The 19,246-nt window shown below is 37.0% G+C and overlaps 3 protein-coding genes across 3 annotated transcripts; 1 reads left to right on the top strand and 2 right to left on the bottom strand.

Moving 5' to 3' along the window:
• The first annotated feature begins 1,730 nt into the window (after positions 1-1,730).
• LOC143611475 (uncharacterized) lies at positions 1,731-5,632 on the top strand. Its single transcript, XM_077085660.1, has 3 exons — positions 1,731-1,991; positions 3,226-4,587; positions 5,340-5,632. The coding sequence occupies exons 1-3, from the start codon at positions 1,923-1,925 to the stop codon at positions 5,403-5,405; spliced, it is 1,497 nt and encodes a 498-aa protein (XP_076941775.1). The 5' UTR covers positions 1,731-1,922; the 3' UTR covers positions 5,406-5,632.
• Positions 5,543-8,597, bottom strand: LOC143611466 (uncharacterized). The gene is made up of 7 exons (XM_077085656.1): positions 8,315-8,597; positions 8,135-8,218; positions 7,032-7,172; positions 6,473-6,538; positions 6,217-6,387; positions 5,818-6,156; positions 5,543-5,746 (listed from the first exon to the last, which is right to left on the bottom strand). Exons 1-7 carry the CDS (start codon positions 8,570-8,572, stop codon positions 5,642-5,644), a joined length of 1,164 nt encoding a protein of 387 aa, XP_076941771.1. The 5' UTR covers positions 8,573-8,597; the 3' UTR covers positions 5,543-5,641.
• A 1,164-nt stretch (positions 8,598-9,761) lies between these two features.
• On the bottom strand, positions 9,762-13,517 carry LOC143611477 (phytosulfokine receptor 2-like). Its single transcript, XM_077085661.1, has one exon. It carries the CDS (start codon positions 12,965-12,967, stop codon positions 9,920-9,922), a length of 3,048 nt encoding a protein of 1,015 aa, XP_076941776.1. The 5' UTR covers positions 12,968-13,517; the 3' UTR covers positions 9,762-9,919.
• Positions 13,518-19,246: the final 5,729 nt, after the last annotated feature.

Genomic DNA, 19,246 nt, shown 5'->3' with positions numbered 1-19,246 from the left:
CAATTATATAAGTGGCCCAATACAAGGCTCAACTAAAACAAGTGGACTCTTCACTTAAGATACCTGAAGCCTAGATCCACTAGGCCCAATCATTTCAAAGACGACGGCGCCAATACCCGTTACTGGGCTCTGGTAGTGTGGTTATGGTTATTCATTAATCAAAATCGACATAACAAAGTGATTATGGTTATTCATTAACCGATATCTCGATTTGGTTATGGTTATAAGCCAAAACCGAGTCATGCACAATCTTATAGGTGGCTCGTGAACTTAACTCTCATGGACAACTTAACTTCGGCCTGCCAAGATTAGGCTCACACAGCTTGGCCCTAACACAAGACTTTGGTCTAATTATGATCCTTTTTTAGCTGGCATAACATACTTACATTAAACTTTTAATATCATATAATACATTATATTTGTTAACATATTATTTTTTTTAACATATATTTTTAATGACTTGATCTAATTTTTGAATCTAGTTCGATAACTAAATTTTTAAGATGGTCGGCTATATATTATCTAACACGATTTTTGGTTAATTTATGTTAATTTGAGTTTCGGTTGGTTTTGGTTAACAGCTCGGTTATTGGTCACTCGTAAGATAACCAGTAAAAACTAGGGGTGTGAATGGTGCAGTTCAGTGCGATTTTGGGCTAAAACCAAAAATGTGGTTTTTGGATTTTTCAAAACCATTCGGTTTTGGTTTTGGTTTCAGTTTTTGCCATATAGTTTGAATTTTTAGGTAAAAAAAAAATTGGCAAAAAATAATTAATGTAGGTTTAAAGAATTTTGTTAATTATCAATTAATAGACCATTGTACATTTGACCAAAAAAATTTTAGTTGATAAGTTAGAAATTTTATGCCGAAAAAAAAAAGTTGACAAAATACAACAAATTTAGCTATAAATAATATTCTTAATTCTAAACTAATAAATTATTGTATAGATTTTTTTATTTTAATGTGAACTTCGTAACCAAACCCACAACACTACAAAAACCAGCATGGCACCTCCACATAGCTTGAAGGCGCCATAACAAAAACAAAAGGATAAAAAAAAACATTACATAAAGGCAAATATACACCAATTTCATCAAACTCCCCTCAAATAACCCTGACCTACTTTTAATCCACAAGAAGCTCAACGACTTAATGTCTCCAATAGTAGATTCTATCTTAACCTCATTTTTCTTGTATAACTTCTCGTTTCTAGCTTTCCATATCCTCCAACTTGCTATGTGCAAAATACCATGTAAAATCGACTTCTCCTTTTCCCCTAACTTCATTGCTTCATGTAAGTTGAAAAACATCCTTTGGAGAGAAAGGAAAAATCGGGGGGAACTTACACCACACCCCGATGTGCTGCCAAACCACCATCGACACCAAGCATCCAGTAAGTAGGTAACTTTTTTGACTGAATACACTACATTTAATAAAAATATTTGAGTTACATATTTATTAAAATTCTTATAAATTACTTAAAATAAAACTTTATGAATTCGGTTCGGTTCTATTTTTTCAGTTACATAAAAATAACGTAAAACAAAACCGTAAATATTTGTTTCGGTTCGGTTTTTCTGATTTGGGTTTTTCGGTTTTTTCAATTTTTGCAAACTCCTAGTTAACTAAAAGTTAGAGCCAAAATTATAGTTTAGTCAAATCTACAAGGACCATTACCATAAACTCACTTGCTTCATATAAAAACACCCAAAATCTCTATCTTGAATCTACAATTGATTGTTTCATAACAAATTAGGGCTCCATAATAATAATAATATTCGAATTTGATTGATTCAATGCTTATATCGTGATAATAATAAAAACCCAATTCCCCAAAATACCCCTAATTTGTATTATTATTGTTATTTGTTATATGTGTTTTGATTGCAGGTGAAATTAGTGGGCAATTAGAAGCTTAATAATGGGTCGTACAGATTCATCATCTAGAAGAAAACATTCAAAGAAGAAGAGTATTAAGGTTTCATCAGAGGTTTGTTTGTTTGTTTTATTATACCAGTTTTTATATTATATATATATATATCTAGGGTTTCGAGTTTATTGCTTTATGTTGTTGAAATTGGTGTGTGTGATATTGTTGATTACTTGTTTGGTGTTTACGGGTCGGTTTTGGGCTAAAACGGAATAAAGGCGAAAACTTGGGTTTCGAAATTTTGAAAACTGTTCGGTTTTGGTTTTTTCGAGTTTGTCTTTTGTGAATGAGTTTTGGGATGAAAGTGAATTTGGCCCAAGATAATGAATTTGGGACTAATAAATAAATAAGAAAAATGCTCTTAAATGAGTTGACGAAACCGAACTTGTGAGTTTATCCCTAAAATCGAACAAATGTTGTGTGTGATATTGTTAGTTTTATGTTTGTTGGAAGGTGCTTGAGGATTTTGGTGTGTACGGGCCGGTTTTGGGCTAAAACGGAATAAAGACGGAAACTTGGTTGTCGGAAATTTGAAAACTGTCCGGTTTCGGTTTTTTCGAGTTTGTCTTTTGTGAATGAATTTTGGGATGAAAGAGAATTTGGCCCAAGATAATGAATTTTGGCCTAATAAATAAACAAGAAAAATCCTGTGACGAAACCGAACTTGCGAATTTATCCATAAAATTGAACAAAATACTTGAATGAATAAAACTATCAAAACTTGATCAATCAAAGTACAAATCTTGGTGTTTTTCGATAAAATAGTGAAAAGTGTGTTTAAGCGAGCGTTCAGTTCATAGTTGGTTCGAATATCGACATAAGGTCGGATTCGGTTCCGACATGTCCAAAATATGATAAATAATATGAGTTGAAGATAAGTCAGAAGAAAAATCGTTCAGATCGTTAATTAAGCGAAAAGCAATGATTTCATTAGTTATTAACTAATGAATTATTATATATTTGGGTTAAAATATTTGAGTTACATATTTGTTTAATTTTTATAAATTACCTAAAATAATAAATGAAAATCTAAATATTCGGTTACGTTTTTTCGGTTTTTAATTGATTCAAAACCAAAACTGAATCGATAGTTTGCTTTTTACGAAAACATAAAACCAAACTGTTGGTTTTTTCGGTTTGTTTTTTTCCGGTTTCGGATAAGTTTTTTTTGGTTTATTGCATACTCGTACTTTTGCACGTTGTTCAATATCTACAATGTGAATTTTCTGTTGATTTGAAACACTTTTAACTCTCATTCAATTTTCTTTATGTTTTTTTATTACAATGTTTCTAGGGTTACAAGAAAAAGAAAAGTAATAGAAGTAAATCCAAGAAGATTCGTCATCGTGATGATGATTCGTTTTCTTCTTATTCAGACGATGAATCCACTAGTTCATCACTGAATTCATCTTCCAGTTCAGAAAGTGAGTATAAAAGCAAGCGGGCTCGTTCACGTTCCCGCTCACGAAACGAAACGAAGGGTAGTAAGAAACGGAGTAGAAAAAGATATTCAAGTGAGGATAGTTACAGCAGTGAAGATTCGCCTCCCGTGAAGAAAAGAAAACGATCTAAAAAAAGTAAAAAGATCAAGAAAAAGAAGAGTTCAAGAAGAAATGATTATACGAGTGATTCGAGAAGCTGCTCCACTTGTAAAGATGAAGATAGCGGTAGTGATGAAGTTGGTTCACGTAAGAGGTCAAAGGGTATAATTGGAAATAGCGAGAACGAAGAGTTTGAGAATGCGATAATGGAAAACAATCCGATGAGGTTAAAATCAGTTATTACGGTTGCAAATTTACATAACGAAGAAGAAGAAGTGGATAAGAAAGACGACGAGCTTAAAGAGACGGTGTATGAATATGATGATTATCCGTCTAGTAAAAGTAATGATAGTATGGAATTACCGGAATGTGTTAAAGAAGTAAACTCGGGTTCTGACGTTAATAAGGAAAAAGAGAGTAATGTTACTGATAATAGTGTACCAGAAGCGGAGGATTTGGAGTCAATTTTGAGACGAAAAGCGTTAGAAAACTTGAGTAGATTCCGAGGTGGGAGTAAAACAAAACCGAAACCTTTAGTTGTTGATGATAAACCTAAGACTGATCAAAGTGATGTTGACCAGTTGACCACGGTCAACACGACACCCGTGTCACAGCCGGTAGCACATAGGAGTCGGTTTACATGGAAAAGAGATCCGTCTGTTACCCCTGTGAAAGATGGGCCTTCGACGAGCAGCGCAGTTAATAAGTTTGTGAACGAGACGGCTGCTGTAGTCCAAAACTCACCCGTTGTTGGTGCCCAAAAGTCAACCGCTGTTGTTGCACAAAAGTCAACCGCTGCTGTTGCCCAAAAGTCACCTGCTGCCGTTGACAGAAAGTCAACCGCAGCAGTTGACCACAAATCAACAGCTTCTGTTGACCAGAAGTCACCTGCTGCCGTTGACAGAAAGTCAACCGCTGCAGTTGACCTTATATCAGCTGCTTCTGTTGACCAGAAGTCACCTGCTGCCGGTGACCAAAAGTCAACCGCTGGTGTTGATCAAGAGTCAACTGCTTCTGTTGAAGGTAGCTCAAAGGAGCAACAACATGAAACTAACGGCAACTCACAGTTTGAGAAGAAGACAATGTCTGTGATGAGAGGTGGTGAAATGGTGCAGGTAAGTTATTATTACTTAATGTTAACATTAGGGCTGTAAACGAACCGAACTGGACCGGATGAGAACTTGTTCATGTTCGTTCGTTAAGCTTTTGTTGGACAAACAGACAGTTCACGAAGACTCTACCGAATGAAAATCCGTGTCCGTGTTCGTTCATTAAGGAATTGAGCTTGTTCATGGTCGTTCGTTTCTGTTCATTAATATTGTAAATGGACACTAATGAACACTATTGGACACGGACAGATGTAACCGTAGGCTAACGGACACTAATGGACAGACAAACATAAACACCCCGAACGGAAGACACTAACGGACAAACGAACATTAACGATTACATATTAATTTAAGAATAATAATCATAAATCTACACAAATTCAACCACAAATCCGGAATTATGCCCAAAAAAATCCAAAATATTACATAGTAATCAAACATAACAGTTTACGTAGTAAAAGTGTAAAACAAATAAATGAATAAAAATATTAATATAACATATTGACACATGAACAAACACTATTGAACGAACGTGGCCTATGTTCGTGCTCGTTCGTTAAGATTAGGAAACAAAATTTTGTTGTTCATATTCCTTCTTTTGTTATATAAAAGGACATAAACGAACTTACTGCCGAACGGTTTGCCGGACGTTCGGTTTGTTTACAGTCTTAGTTAACATGATAACACTTGTATGTGAATAAATATACATGTCAAAATGATAACAATTATTGTAATTTTGCTGTGATTTTTGTTGTCAGGTAAGCTACAAGGTTTACATCCCGAACCGCGCTCCTGCTTTAGCTAGAAGACGGCTAAAGCGATGACTTGTAACAAATACACAGTTGGCATTTTTGTTTTCATGTTTCATAAGCGCTTCAAGGTTCATGTTTTGGACATCTTTTCGGGTAATATGATAGAACATGTATGTTTTATCCTGTGAACAAATAAAACTTTCAATGACATTGTATTGGATTACCTTACATTTACTTCCATTATCAGTTTACTATGTTTACAATATTTGAAAATAAAAACCAAAAAAAAAAAAAAAAAATCTAATCGGTTACATAAGTTTCTTCTTTGTGCCACGTATGCACGCCCAGTCATCAATTTGTGACACGGTAATCCCTTCCAAAAGATCCGCGTATCGTTCAACAACCGTAGGTACCTAGAACATGTCACCTGTTAGTCCAAAAATTTGTCAAAAATTTAATTAACATATCGGTAGTTATAACTTACCTGTTCCAAGATAATACCAGAGAGACCAACAATACCACCCGGTTTAGCATAAGAAACAATATGATCAACCAAATCTAGAAGCGGGTTCAAAAGAATATTTGCAACGACCACGTCATACTTCTCTTTCTCATTAAAAACTTTCACAGCCTGCTCTGTTGTTACACTATCATCATCCTTCATAGCCCATTGCCATTTGTCGGTTGACGTAGAACTAACGTTACTAGGAACAACTTGCAATTCCAATTTGTCGGGTCCTACGTCGTTCAAAGCAGCGTTATGTCGTGAAGCTGTTATCGCTTGAGGATCTATGTCGAATCCAACGGCTGAGGCTGCACCAAACTGTACCTCACCGTCAGGATAATATTGCAAACCGGTTGTTTAAAAACAAGAAACAAGTACCTTTAGTGCTGCAATTGCTAGAATCCCTGAACCTGTACCGTAATCCAAAATTGTTTCACCGCCTTTGATTAATTCTTGCAGTAACAACAGACATAATTTGGTTGTCGGGTGGTCCCCGGTACCAAAAGCGAGCCCTGGGTTTAGACTTATAATGGTCGTTGCTTCAACGTCCTGTTGAATTTACAAATGAAATATTATCTAAATTCTAAAAGATGTTGACAAAAAAATGTAGTTATTTAAGCACATGAAGTCATACAGGAGGAGTTAACCATTCAGGCACAATCCAAAGTCCTTGTGTTACTTCAATAGGGTGGAATGATTCCTACAACAATTATGTATACCAGATTAAAACTAATTTTGACTCCCGTGAGCTACTCGAGAACAGATTAATAAAAAGCTCGACACGTTCCAAGCCTTATCGAGCCCGAACCTCAAATAAAGCTTATCTCCCCGAGCTTGAGATTTGTGTTGGAAGATCGTTTAGGCCCGTCAGGCCTCAGTAAGCGTAGAGTATTTTTAATTTTGATTGTTTTGGACTTTTATGTATTAACTTCACACTACACAGCTAAGCTTTGGCTCGTTTAAGGTACTGCACACGAGCTCAAGCCGAGCTAAGGCTCATTAAGGTTTTTGTCAAAATATATATAAATAATTAAAAATGTACATTTATTAAATAATAATAATAATAATAATAATAATAAACGAGCCCGATCTTGAAAAAATGACTCACGAGCCGAGCTCGAGCTCTTGTGAGTCAAAACGAGCAGGGCTGTTAACATTCTTAGTTTAAAACAAAGATAAGAAAGTAAAATAACCCGAGCATTCTCGATCCAATCGGACTGGTAACCGGTGGTGACTTTGTAAACAGGTGTTTCTTTCAAGCCTATTGAATCAGCTGCCAAAGCAATACTTTGATGCACATCTTCAGATACAGAGAATATCGAAACAACTGAGATCTGCAAGATTATTAACTGTTTATATCAAATTCTGATTATTCATTACAGTTATCAGTAAATGACCAGTCCAGTCTTGTTTACCTCATCTAGGGGTGTTAAATGGGTCGTGTCTGCGGGTTAGGGTGGTCCACACGCACACAAAAAATTGATACGAACCCGAACACGACCCAAACCTGAAAATCATGAAAGACACCCGAACACAACCCGAAAATTATATTGTTTTCACATATTAATACTTCAAATTTACATTTTACAACAGACAATACAAATTTATATACATTTTAATTATAAACTATTATGTTAATTTTCTTTTTAGTTTAAATTAACATATTAATACTTCAAATATTATGTTAATACTGTTTTTTTATTGTTTTCACATATTAATACTTCAAATTTACATTTTACAACAGACAATACAAATTTATATACATTTCAAATATAAAATATTATGTTAATTTTCTTTATAGTTTTAAACTTTGGCGTAAAATAGTAAAATATCCAACCAGTTAAATTTATCACATAAAACACAATTTAAAAATATACATATACCTATATATATATATTAAAAATAAATAAATAGGTTAAACGGGTCAACCCGAACCCGACCCATTTAGCTAAACGGGTCCATGGGTTGACCCGAACCCATTTATACCAAACCCAACACCGCGAATTTGGTGTCTTGTCCGAAAAATTCACAGCCCAACAATAACCCCACGAATACGGTTATGAATTTAAATGTTCGAAGCTGCAAAAAGCGGTATTTTAATATTTTATAAAACCGAGCTATAAACTTTGAAAAAACACAAACATAAAATGTTCGGTTCGGTTTTAATTAAAGTCAATTAATAACGACACATTAACCATAACTGAATGGTCAGTTAATCATATTCACTTAACCATAACCGTTCGCTTCTCTGGGCAATAATTAATTTTGGTTTTCGGTTAGATTCGCTTTCGTTTACCTCATCGTTAATGTCACAGGCATCCGGTTCGAACACGCTTGTCGAAACCGCACCGAAACTTAACAAAGCTTCTTGAAACATATCCTAACAAAGTAACAAAGCAAATTGATTTATTACTTTGATGAAAATGTATTAATTAAAGAACCCAATTGTATAAAGACTGAATCTTTTTAATCATACGGCAACATGTTGAGGGGTTTGAATGTCAACAGATAAGTATGCACCAGTGGTAGGGGTTTCATAAGCTGAAGATGTTGAAAATGCTGCAGTAATTGAGGTTGGGTTTAATGAATTTGTTGATGGGTAATGTGTGATGGGTCGAATCAGGTTGAAAATGTGATTGGGAGTGAGGTTTTGAGTGGTGTGAATGGATGAGAATGAAGTGCACACCAGGTGTTTGATGAAATGCCTGTGAAGAGAACCCAGCAGGACTGACATCGTTTGGTTTAGTATTCAAAGGCCCGAGGTTCTTGTATGCAGTATGCCTCTCCTTGATATACTCTATTCATCAAAACCTTGTTATTTATTTTCTGAGTAAACTGCGATTTTATTTTAGTCTAACTAGTATGTTTAAATATGCGGTTTTAGTCCAATAATTTTAAATTTGTGATTTTCATCCCTATGGTTTCGTTTCAAAAGCTATTTTTTCTGTCACCTATGTACATTTTTCAGTCATACGTAGCCTATTCGGCTCATATAGGCCTATACGCGTCATTTAGACATGTCCGGTCAGCATAAGGGTGATTATAAGGATCACCTCCCTAAATAAAAGAGTAGTTTTCTATGATATAAAAACCTTTTGGGGATTTGATTTCTTATAAAAGTTACATACTTGATAGCCATTATTTGTCAAACAGCAATTGTTAAAATTGAGATGTTTTTTTTAAGGATAAACATAACTAATGGATATAATTTCCTGATATAAAATATAACATAACCTTTCAACTAGGGGTAAAACCAAATCGAAACTGAAACATAAACGGACAGTTTCGTTTTATGTTTCTGTAAAAATCAAACTTTCTCTTCGTTTTTGGTTCGGATGTAATTAAAACTAAAAACCGGACCAAATATAGATTTTCAATTTTTTTATTTCTAACTTTATGAAATTTATAAAAATGTAGTAATAAATAGCATAACCCAAACTATTTCGCCCAATTAATCAATTAGATATTAACAAAAAGATTTATGCCTAAATTTATGGTTTTGGGTCAACTTTTTTTGCCCAAATATCGCAAGCACGAATGAAATACTCGAAACCAAACCCAATCCGGAAACCGAAAAAAATCAAAAGTGAACAGTTTTCAAAAACCGAAATTTCGGTTTTTTGGCTTCGTTTAAGCCCGCGACCGACCCACGCACACCCTGGCTTTCAACAATTGCAACACTTCTTGATATGTTAATGAAAAAATAAAAGCTACAGTTTTTGAAAACAGGAATAAAGTTAAAAAAGATATTTAAATTGAATAGCCTTCAATTTGATGTGCCTTTGATCACCATATTGCTGTTGTACAAAAGATAACAATGCCCTAATGTAATCCTTTGGTCAATATGTATGATTGATTTGAACTGTATCTACATCATACAAATGTAAAACAAAAGACAAAAGTTAAAAGACTAAGTTATTAAGCATATAAATTAAGGCTATATTACATCTACCATCAAATAAAACCATAGTCTAAATAACAACAAAACACTATAATAAACTTAATTCAAAAGATTAAACACTTGTATAATCATCAAACTAATTTACACTTGACACCTTAAAAGTTAAAACTACCCTTCATTTCAACATGAACCATCCACTACCTGATCGAGCCATAACATGACCTGGTCAATCGTCGGTCTTCGTCTCGGCTCTTGATCCAAACACTTGCAAGCCACACCCAAAACCTCCAACATTTCATTCTCACAACTTTTATCATATATCAACAAATCAAATATTTCACCGTATCGCGCTTCGCCTTTCATCTCAAACACCCACAAAACCAAATTCCTGCAATTCTTCCCTTTACCAACTTCCACGGGCCGACGACCCGTTACAAGTTCCAGAAGCACGACACCAAAACTGTACACGTCACCTTTATAAGTCGCAGTCAACGTTTGACCATATTCAGGCGGAATGTACCCCAAAGTACCCACCAAATCGGTTGTTACATGTGTGTCATACGGGCATAATAATCTTGAAAGCCCAAAATCAGCTAAATGGGCCTTGAACTTTTCGTCGAGTAAAATGTTGCTTGTTTTGATGTCACGGTGGATTATTTTGGGCTCGTTGTGTAAGTATGCGAGCCCGTGTGCAGCTCCTTTTGCTATCTTTAACCTAACGGGCCAATCTAACGGAGGCTCGTCATCGACCCGTTCGTGTAACCAGTAATCCAAACTACCGTTTTCCATATACGAGTAGATTAATAACTGATCCGACCCGTATTTGCAGTACCCTTTAAGGGACACAAGATTCTTGTGTTGGGCCCGTGATAGGGCTTCGACTTCTGCGTGAAATTCACGTTCCATTTGACCGCAATCGCCTGAAAGTCTCTTGATTGCTGCTTTTGACCCGTTTGGAAAAATGGCTTTGTAAACGAGCCCGAACCCGCCACACCCGATAATATTAGCTTGACTGAAGTTGTTTGTGGCTTCGACTATGTTCGTAACCGTGAGGTCTTTACAACCGGATGCCGGGAAGTAAACGGGCTTTGGCCCGTTAAGCATACCCGATAGCCCGTTAGTCATGGGGTAACTCTCGTCTTCGATTTTATGAAGCGAATCTCGGTTTTCCTTTCGCGACATTTTGAGAAGAATGATTCCTAGTAAGATTAAGATTCCGGCTCCGATGCCGAGTGTGATTCCGAAGATTCCGTTTCTACCTAACTTTTTATGGGAACTCGAACGAAGAGACGGGTACGTTTCCGGTGCGCACGAAGGAAGTGGTTCCCCGCAAAGCCCGGGATTCCCTTCGAAGCTCGAGGATAGGAATCCAGAGAATTGGGTTCCGGTGGGAATCGCACCTTCCAAGTGATTATTAGCAACCGAAAACTTTGAAAGAAACGTGAGTTTGGTTAACGAACTCGGAATCAACCCGTGAAGATCGTTTGATGACAAGTCCAAAACTTCAAGATTTCCCATCTGAGATATCGTGGCCGGGATCGTCCCGGTTAGATTATTCTTGCTTAAATCAAGAACATGAAGCTGTATCAACTTCCCGATTTCGGGCAAAATCGACCCGTTTAGTTTATTGTGGCTGAGGTAAATTGAAGGCGGAAAGCTGGCAACTTGATTGTATTGAAGGCCTTTACCGCTTTCATTTCGTTTAACGAACAATGGGATTCCGGTAGTTGATCCAAGTATGGTAGAACTTATGTTTAACGAAACCAAACTCTTCAAATCGGTCAAACTTGTCGGGAGTTGACCTGTGAGCGAGTTATTCGAAAAATCCAAGTAAAACAATCTCTCCATCTGACCGATCCAAGACGGTATGACCCCGTTTAACTCATTCCACGATAAATCGAGCACTTCGAGCCTCGGGCAGCCGGTCAACCAGCTCGGGATTTGACCTTTAAGCCCACAGTTTGCGATCGCAAGAACCATTAATCTTTTAAACCCGTTAACGTTAACGGGAACGTCTTCCCCGTGAAAGTTTTTAGTCAAAATAAGAGTGGTGAGATTGCTGCAGTTTTGTAAAACAGTCAACGCGCGTGGCAGATTGGTCAGCCCGTTGTTTGAAAACGAGAGAAACGACAGATTCGAAAGATTCCCGTAGCTAACGGGAATCTCGCCATACAATCTGTTCTTAGCAAGATTCAAGATTCTCAATTCGTAACAACTTGAAAGCGAGTTTGGTAAATAGCCATTGAAATTATTACTACCGAGATCAAGCGTGCATAAATTAGAAAACTTGGAGAAATCAGTAGTTAAAACACCCGAAAACGAATTGTTACGAAGATCAAGAATCCTTAACTTAGAACATGCTTCAATGGTGGAAGGTAATGCCCCCGAAAACGAGTTAGTATGTGCAATTAACTGTTCTAAATGTGTCAAGTTTTCGAATACATTAGGAAGCGGGCCTACAAACCGATTCTCGAATAAAATCAACGATTCAAGGTTCGAAAGCTTACCAAGATTCGCACTGAGCGTGCCCGAAAAGTTGTTGGAAGATAAAGATAACCGCTTTAAAGACGAAAACGAGTAGATAAACTCCGGTATACCGCCTGAAAACGAGTTGTAATCCACATGGATATCTTGGAAAGATTTGCCACAAGTGATCAAAGTTTCGAGATTTCCCGTAAACAGATTCATCGACAGATCAAGAACCCGAAAACCCTTTGACGAGTTGCAAATACGTGAATTAAACTCGCCCGAAAACGAATTGTTGCTGACATTAAAAGCTATCAGATTCGAAAACCCCCCGAAATCTGACAAATTCCCTGAAAAATAATTACTTGACACGTTAAAAACCTCGAGATTCTTCAAACTCGATAAATTTTTCGGTAACTCCCCTTCGAACCGATTAAACGAAAGATCAAGAACCCTCAAGTTCTGCAACCGAAACAGCGAGTCCGAAATCACTTGACCAAAATGTAAAGTTAAACCCTTTGCAGATAAGTTCAATTTGGTGACTCTTGACACATTTCTCGAATCGTTTTCGCAACCGACACCGTCCCAATTACAGCAACTGGCATCACTGGACCAAGATGCAAACACAGACCCATTTTTACAACTTGCAGCAAACTCCTTTAAAGCTAACAGATCATCAGGATGACATTTTTGGCCTAGGGTTTTGATACTCAAACATGAACATAATACAAATCCAAACAACACCCAAATGTTAGAATTCATTGATCACTAAATTCATAAACTTAAAACTGCAAAACCCTAACTGTGAATATTAACAAATGCACAAAAATAAAGCTTGTAAATGAAGCAAACCCTAAAACACTCAAGGGTTTGGCACATGAGAGAGTCTTTAATGATTTACAATCTCTAAAAACAAGAAAGTAAACTCTTTTATTGATTCTTGAAACAGACCCACATCACAGTACCATTTATATGATCACTTGTGAGTGAAGCAAGCAGTAATCATGGGTTTTTTTTGGCTTTGGCTTTTTATCAAACACTTGGTGTGCATATTATTATTATCAAAAAAATTAGGGATTAAAGAAAGTGTGAGGAAGATGCAAAGTGAAATTTAAAATTGAATGGAAGAATGTGAGTGTGTGTGTGTATAGATTGTTGTAGTGGTTAGATCTTGACATTTAGGTGTTGTAGTTGTGTGATGCAAGTTGTTATGTGTTTTGACTTTTTGTGTGAATATGTGGCAAGATTTTCTAATGTTTACTCCCACTTTTCAAAGCTCACTTCTGACTTATCTTATTATTTGTCTCCTCTGGTAATAATATAAAAAGTAATAATTTATGCCGCAAAATCCGTGTGTGGAATTAAATATTCATGAAACTAAGAGTTAATTACACATATTATTATATTATTTTCTTTTAGTTAAATACTTAAATGCACAAATTTGAGTTAGATACACATATGGTCCCTTTGTATAGGCTAAATAACATAATTGGGACTTAAGGTTTAAGGTTTGATGTCTGAAGCTAACTTTCGTTTTTTTTATGTTAATTTTAGGGAAAATGACTAAAATGCCCTTTGCTTTTCTAAAAGAGGACGATGTAATCATCTTATATTTAAAGAATATTATTGTAAAATTTATAAAACAAAAAACGCCGCCTCGTTTGTCAAAACTTTTGCCATGCACACTGCTAACGACGTATTTCTGATGTGTAAGCTTTGACAGTAGTGTGATGGACTGATGTGTGGGGATTGCAAATTTGCAATGGATCATTATAAAAGGAATAAAAAATAATATTTGATTGAATAAGGATAAATAGTGAGAATGTGATGTAAAGAGTTTTTAAAGGGTAAAAAGAATTCATAGATAATTTTTTTATAACTAAATTACATGAGTGGAGGTAAAAAAACATCATTCTGAATGCTCTTAATTCATCATAGTTACTTTTAATTTTAAATCATAATTAAAAAAAATAATGCAATGTATTAATTTTTTTTTTGTTTTCACAATTCTTAAAAAAATCAACTGTAATTCATAAGATATATTGTATTATTTTAGAAAAAATTTTAACAATACCAAACAAAAGAATACTTTATAATAATAACAATGTCAATGTGAAAAATAAAAGTAAACAAAAGGTTATGACGTGTAAATGTAGGAATTTGTATGAATGTTTGTTGTGCTTGCAAGAAAATCAATACTTTTTAAGCATTTATGAAACTCTTAGTTACATACCACATCTATAAATAACAGAAGTTGAACATACAAATATGAAATATCATTGAAGTACTCTTCAAGGGTCATAGGTGTAAAAAAAATACCATGATATTTCGAAGGTGTATAGTATAGGCTAGCTACTTAGGTGTGCATAGGTAGGTCACCAACTCCACCTTCATTCATCCATCCAAGCATCCATCACTACCATGGTACCACCACCTTCATCCAATAATCCCAACTAATATTTACTCTTTTTTAAAGTTGAAATATACACCACATGTAGTTTCAGTAATATTTATTTTTGTATAGATATGTAAGTGTATTCACATGTAGTGTTTGTTATCCTATAAAGTTTAAAGGAAACACGAGTCATTATTGTACCAAAGTCCGTTGATAGCTACCTAGGGTTGTATATATTATTTCTAATGATAAAATTGTATAGCATCATAATGGATTATTAGTCTTTCATTACTTTCAACGCACGCATGTTCAACTTTTAGACCATTGTCAATTGTAAATTCTAAGTTTACAACCATTTTAATTATTTTATACATAGAACATTCATATAATACACTATCAAAATATACTTATGTAGCTACAAACAACATTTGTATACCACAATTATAACATTTATACCAATAAAAAGGCTTACATTGACTAAACATTATAGGCGGTAAAGACAAATGAACATGACAAATCCAAATATTTCCATGTTACATGTCATCACAACTTCTCGTCACACTAAGACAATACCACGGTCGGAAGCTTAAAATATATCCGTCGAGACTTTTCACGTCACAACTCGCAAGTAGTAGATGCACTTGATGAAGAGTACAACAAGATGGATGTTCGTAGACGTGGAATATGTTATACGTAAACAAATAGGTCATAATAGGATGACTTGTCCCAACTCAAATGCATATATATGTAACTTTATGTATAACAGTTATATTTTTAATATTATATTTGTAGTTCATAATTTCATAAATAAAATGTTATATGTTGTTGTATTTCTAATACTGTATTTGTAGTCCCTCTAATTATAAGTTGTTTAGATTTTCATGAAAAGAAATCTATGTTTCCAATATACTTTTTTCATGTACAAATTTGGTTTTCAGAGTCGGATGTCTCACTAGAATCAGTGCCTCTAACGGATGAGGTATGACTTGCCTAACCGATTACCCGAGCCCTATAAATAGCTTCTCAATGGGTGAGATTTTATAATAATGAAGAGGTAGGTCCCAGCAGAGCCCAGTTGGACCCGCAAGACTCACCTCAAAGAGGGACGTCTGCGCAGTTGAACCCGCAAGACTCACCTTCAACAGGGACGTCTGCGCAAAGGCTAAACTCGCAACTCACCTTGAAGAGAGACGTCTGCGCAGAAACCAACTGGAACCGCAGGACCCACCATGCTCAGAGACGTGACGTCCTTACTCGCAATACGCAAGCTGTTCCCGCAGGAAAAGCCTCCCAATGGTGAAGTACCCCGCCTGTTCCCGCAGCTGCGGATACAAGCCATCAGGGAAGGCTACCTGCGCAGCAAGGCTACACGCACAAGGCACTTAACTCTTAAATAATTCAGTAATGTCACCTGAAGAAGGAGTGAGCAAGCCGGGAATACTCCCGCACAAAGCCGGGAAAACTCCCGCCCAAATGGGCCAGTCCGTACGATACTGGAGGATCTTTTGTACTGTACCTGACGAGGTATGGACAAAAGATCTGACCAAAGATACGACAGCTCACTGACAACAGTATGACGAGCAGCACGCTCTTGTACTGTATGTCACTATCAGCCGCTGCCTACTCACCAACCTTTCGGAGGACGTGCATAGCCTGCAGTTGGTGGAACAGGAATAGTACACAGCCGGCCTGGTCACTATCAGCCGCTGCCTACCCACCAACCACTAGCATGGCATGTGCGTAGCCCACAGTTGGCAGAACAGGAATACTATTCAGCCGGCTGTACCTTCTTGGAAACCTACATTCGGCTATAAATACTCCAACACCTTGGAACGGTATTATCATCTCATCTCATACCATCATATCTGCTCTAGTCATTTCTCTTAATATACACATATTCAAGAGCAATCTAGTCTGATTCTCACGCCAGAGGGTGGTCACAAGGAGGTACCCCCCCTTCTCAGTGACGAGCTCACGGTGTCTGTTTTGCAGGTCATCTGAAGAACCATCTTTGCCGGATCTAACCCCTCGTGGGAAACATCTATTTAACCCCCAGATTATCCGTAATCTGCCCGGGGTCAATTAGTGTTTCTTCATTGGCGCCATCCGTGCATAAAAGCTAGAACTAATTCTCAGTTTTTTCAAAACCTCCGAAAAGATGGTTAACGTTACTCAGGTCCCCAGGCCAGGGAGTAACCAAGAAACCCCGGTAACCACAACCCCAGCTACTGGGGGGAACACCGGCGAATACACACATTTTACGAACACTACCCCGGTTACCCGAGCCGGGGCAAGTGCAGTAAACAATCCTCCCCTGGGATTCATTGATACCCAGGTGGAAAGACAACAGACGAGGCCCCCCCGCCAAACACTTGAACAAGTTAAAGCGTGGGCGGAAAAACGTCAAAGGGAATTCCAAGCTTAGTTGGATGAACGCTTACGTTCACTCCAATAGGATGACGAATTCGGAAGCACTCGACAACAGCTCAACATGAGCAATGAGTGCGAGTACTTGGACGATGATTCGGAGGAATCCGACACAGACGTAAACCCTCGCCATAGGGCGAAAGGGAAGCGTAAGGACACGGACTTCCAACCGACAAGGAATTTGGGAGAAACTTTCAAACCAAAAAACGCGGGTAGAAACCCACGTGACTTCTCCAAAGCTTTTAGACCAACTGTTGCAAATGCGGGAACGTCCAAGTTTGCAAGGGACATTGCGGAAGTAATCGCCCCGAAGAGTGCCAAGCAGATGCCCAACATCGGCACTTATGATGGTATATCCGACCCAGACGATCATTTGAACAGATTCATAGCGGGGGCAACCGTCAGCAATTGGACGGAACCCACGTGGTGTTATATGTTCCAGATGACGCTAGTTGGAGCGGCTATAGCGTGGTTTGACCGTCTACCGGTCCACCACATCTATGATTGGGCAGACTTCCAACATAAGTTTAGCCAAAACTTCAGCCAACAAAGAAAGTATACCGAAGAGCAATGGACAATCCTCAATTGCATTCGAGAGGAAGATGAATCTTTGCTAGACTTCATCACTCGTTTCAACTCAAAGAAGCTAAGTCTGGGTAGTATTAGCGAAGATCTTGTTCGCGCTGCTTTCATCTAGGGCACAAAAGACCCAGAGCTCATCCGCACCTTAACGGGTAAAGATGGCATGCCATCCACATGGGATGCCATCATGACAGCAGCTAAACGCTTCGCGGAAACGGGAAAGCAACTGGGTAGAGATCTTCCCCAGAGCACAAACCTCTACACCCAGAAAACAAGAGAAAACAATGTCCTTACCGCCCGACTAAACAAAAAGAGGAAGCTAGGCATTAGGCAGTCAAGGGTAAACTTTGACACCTCATCCGGCTCGCACCCTCGGTTAGGCGGAAAGGATAACATGCCGTCGTCAAACCGGAACTCCAGATGGACGCCACTCACCAAAAGCGTCACCGAGAGACTCCCATGGCCAAAGGCTCCAATAATCCGAGAGCGTCACAACGCTGATCAGAGCAAATTCTATGACTTCCACAGGACAAGAGGCCACAACACCGAGGAATGCGTAGACTTGAAGGACATCGTCGAAGCATTTGTCAGAGATGGGACGCTCACGCACCTCGTGGCGTAATGAACGCTGAGCAGGCTAATGCGTGTAGAACCCCAGTTGGGGAAAACACGAATAAAACTGCAGCTTCAATGTCGGAGACTACATACTGCGTAAACAACGAGATTCCAAACCAAGTGCATATCGGCTCGAAAGGCTCGAAAGACTCGAAAGGCTCTATGATATAAAAACCTTTTGTGGATTTGATTTCTTATAAAAGTTACATACTTGATAGCCATTATTTGTCAAACAGCAATTGTTAAAATTGAGATGTTTTTTTTAAGGATAAACATAACTAATGGATATAATTCCCTGATATAAAATATAACATAACCTTTCAACTAGGGGTAAAACCAAATCGAAACTGAAACATAAACGGACAGTTTCGTTTTATGTTTCTGTAAAAATCAAACTTTCTCTTCGTTTTTGGTTCGGATGTAATTAAAACTAAAAACCGGACCAAATATAGATTTTCAATTTTTTTATTTCTAACTTTATGAAATTTATAAAAATGTAGTAATAAATAGCATAACCCAAACGATTTCGCCCAATTAATCAATTAGATATTAACAAAAAGATTTATGCCTAAATTTATGGTTTTGGGTCAACTTTTTTTGCCCAAATATCGCAATCACGAATGAAATACTCGAAACCAAACCCAATCCGGAAACCGAAAAAAATCAAAAGTGAACAGTTTTCAAAAACCGAAATTTCGGTTTTTTGGCTTCGTTTAAGCCCGCGACCGACCCACGCACACCCTGGCTTTCAACAATTGCAACACTTCTTGATATGTTAATGAAAAAATAAAAGCTACAGTTTTTGAAAACAGGAATAAAGTTAAAAAAGATATTTAAATTGAATAGCCTTCAATTTGATGTGCCTTTGATCACCATATTGCTGTTGTACAAAAGATAACAATGCCCTAATGTAATCCTTTGGTCAATATGTATGATTGATTTGAACTGTATATACATCATACAAAATGTAAAACAAAAGACAAAAGTTAAAAGACTAAGTTATTAAACATATAAATTAAGGC

The sequence above is a fragment of the Bidens hawaiensis genome, unplaced genomic scaffold (genome assembly GCF_021521415.1).
Source record: "Bidens hawaiensis isolate Kalapana, Puna unplaced genomic scaffold, B.hawaiensis_p1.1 tig00031199_1, whole genome shotgun sequence".
In the NCBI taxonomy this organism is placed as follows: Eukaryota; Viridiplantae; Streptophyta; class Magnoliopsida; order Asterales; family Asteraceae; genus Bidens; species Bidens hawaiensis.
The sequence above is the reverse complement of the archived record's forward strand: the minus strand, read 5'-3'. Positions and strand labels throughout refer to the sequence as shown.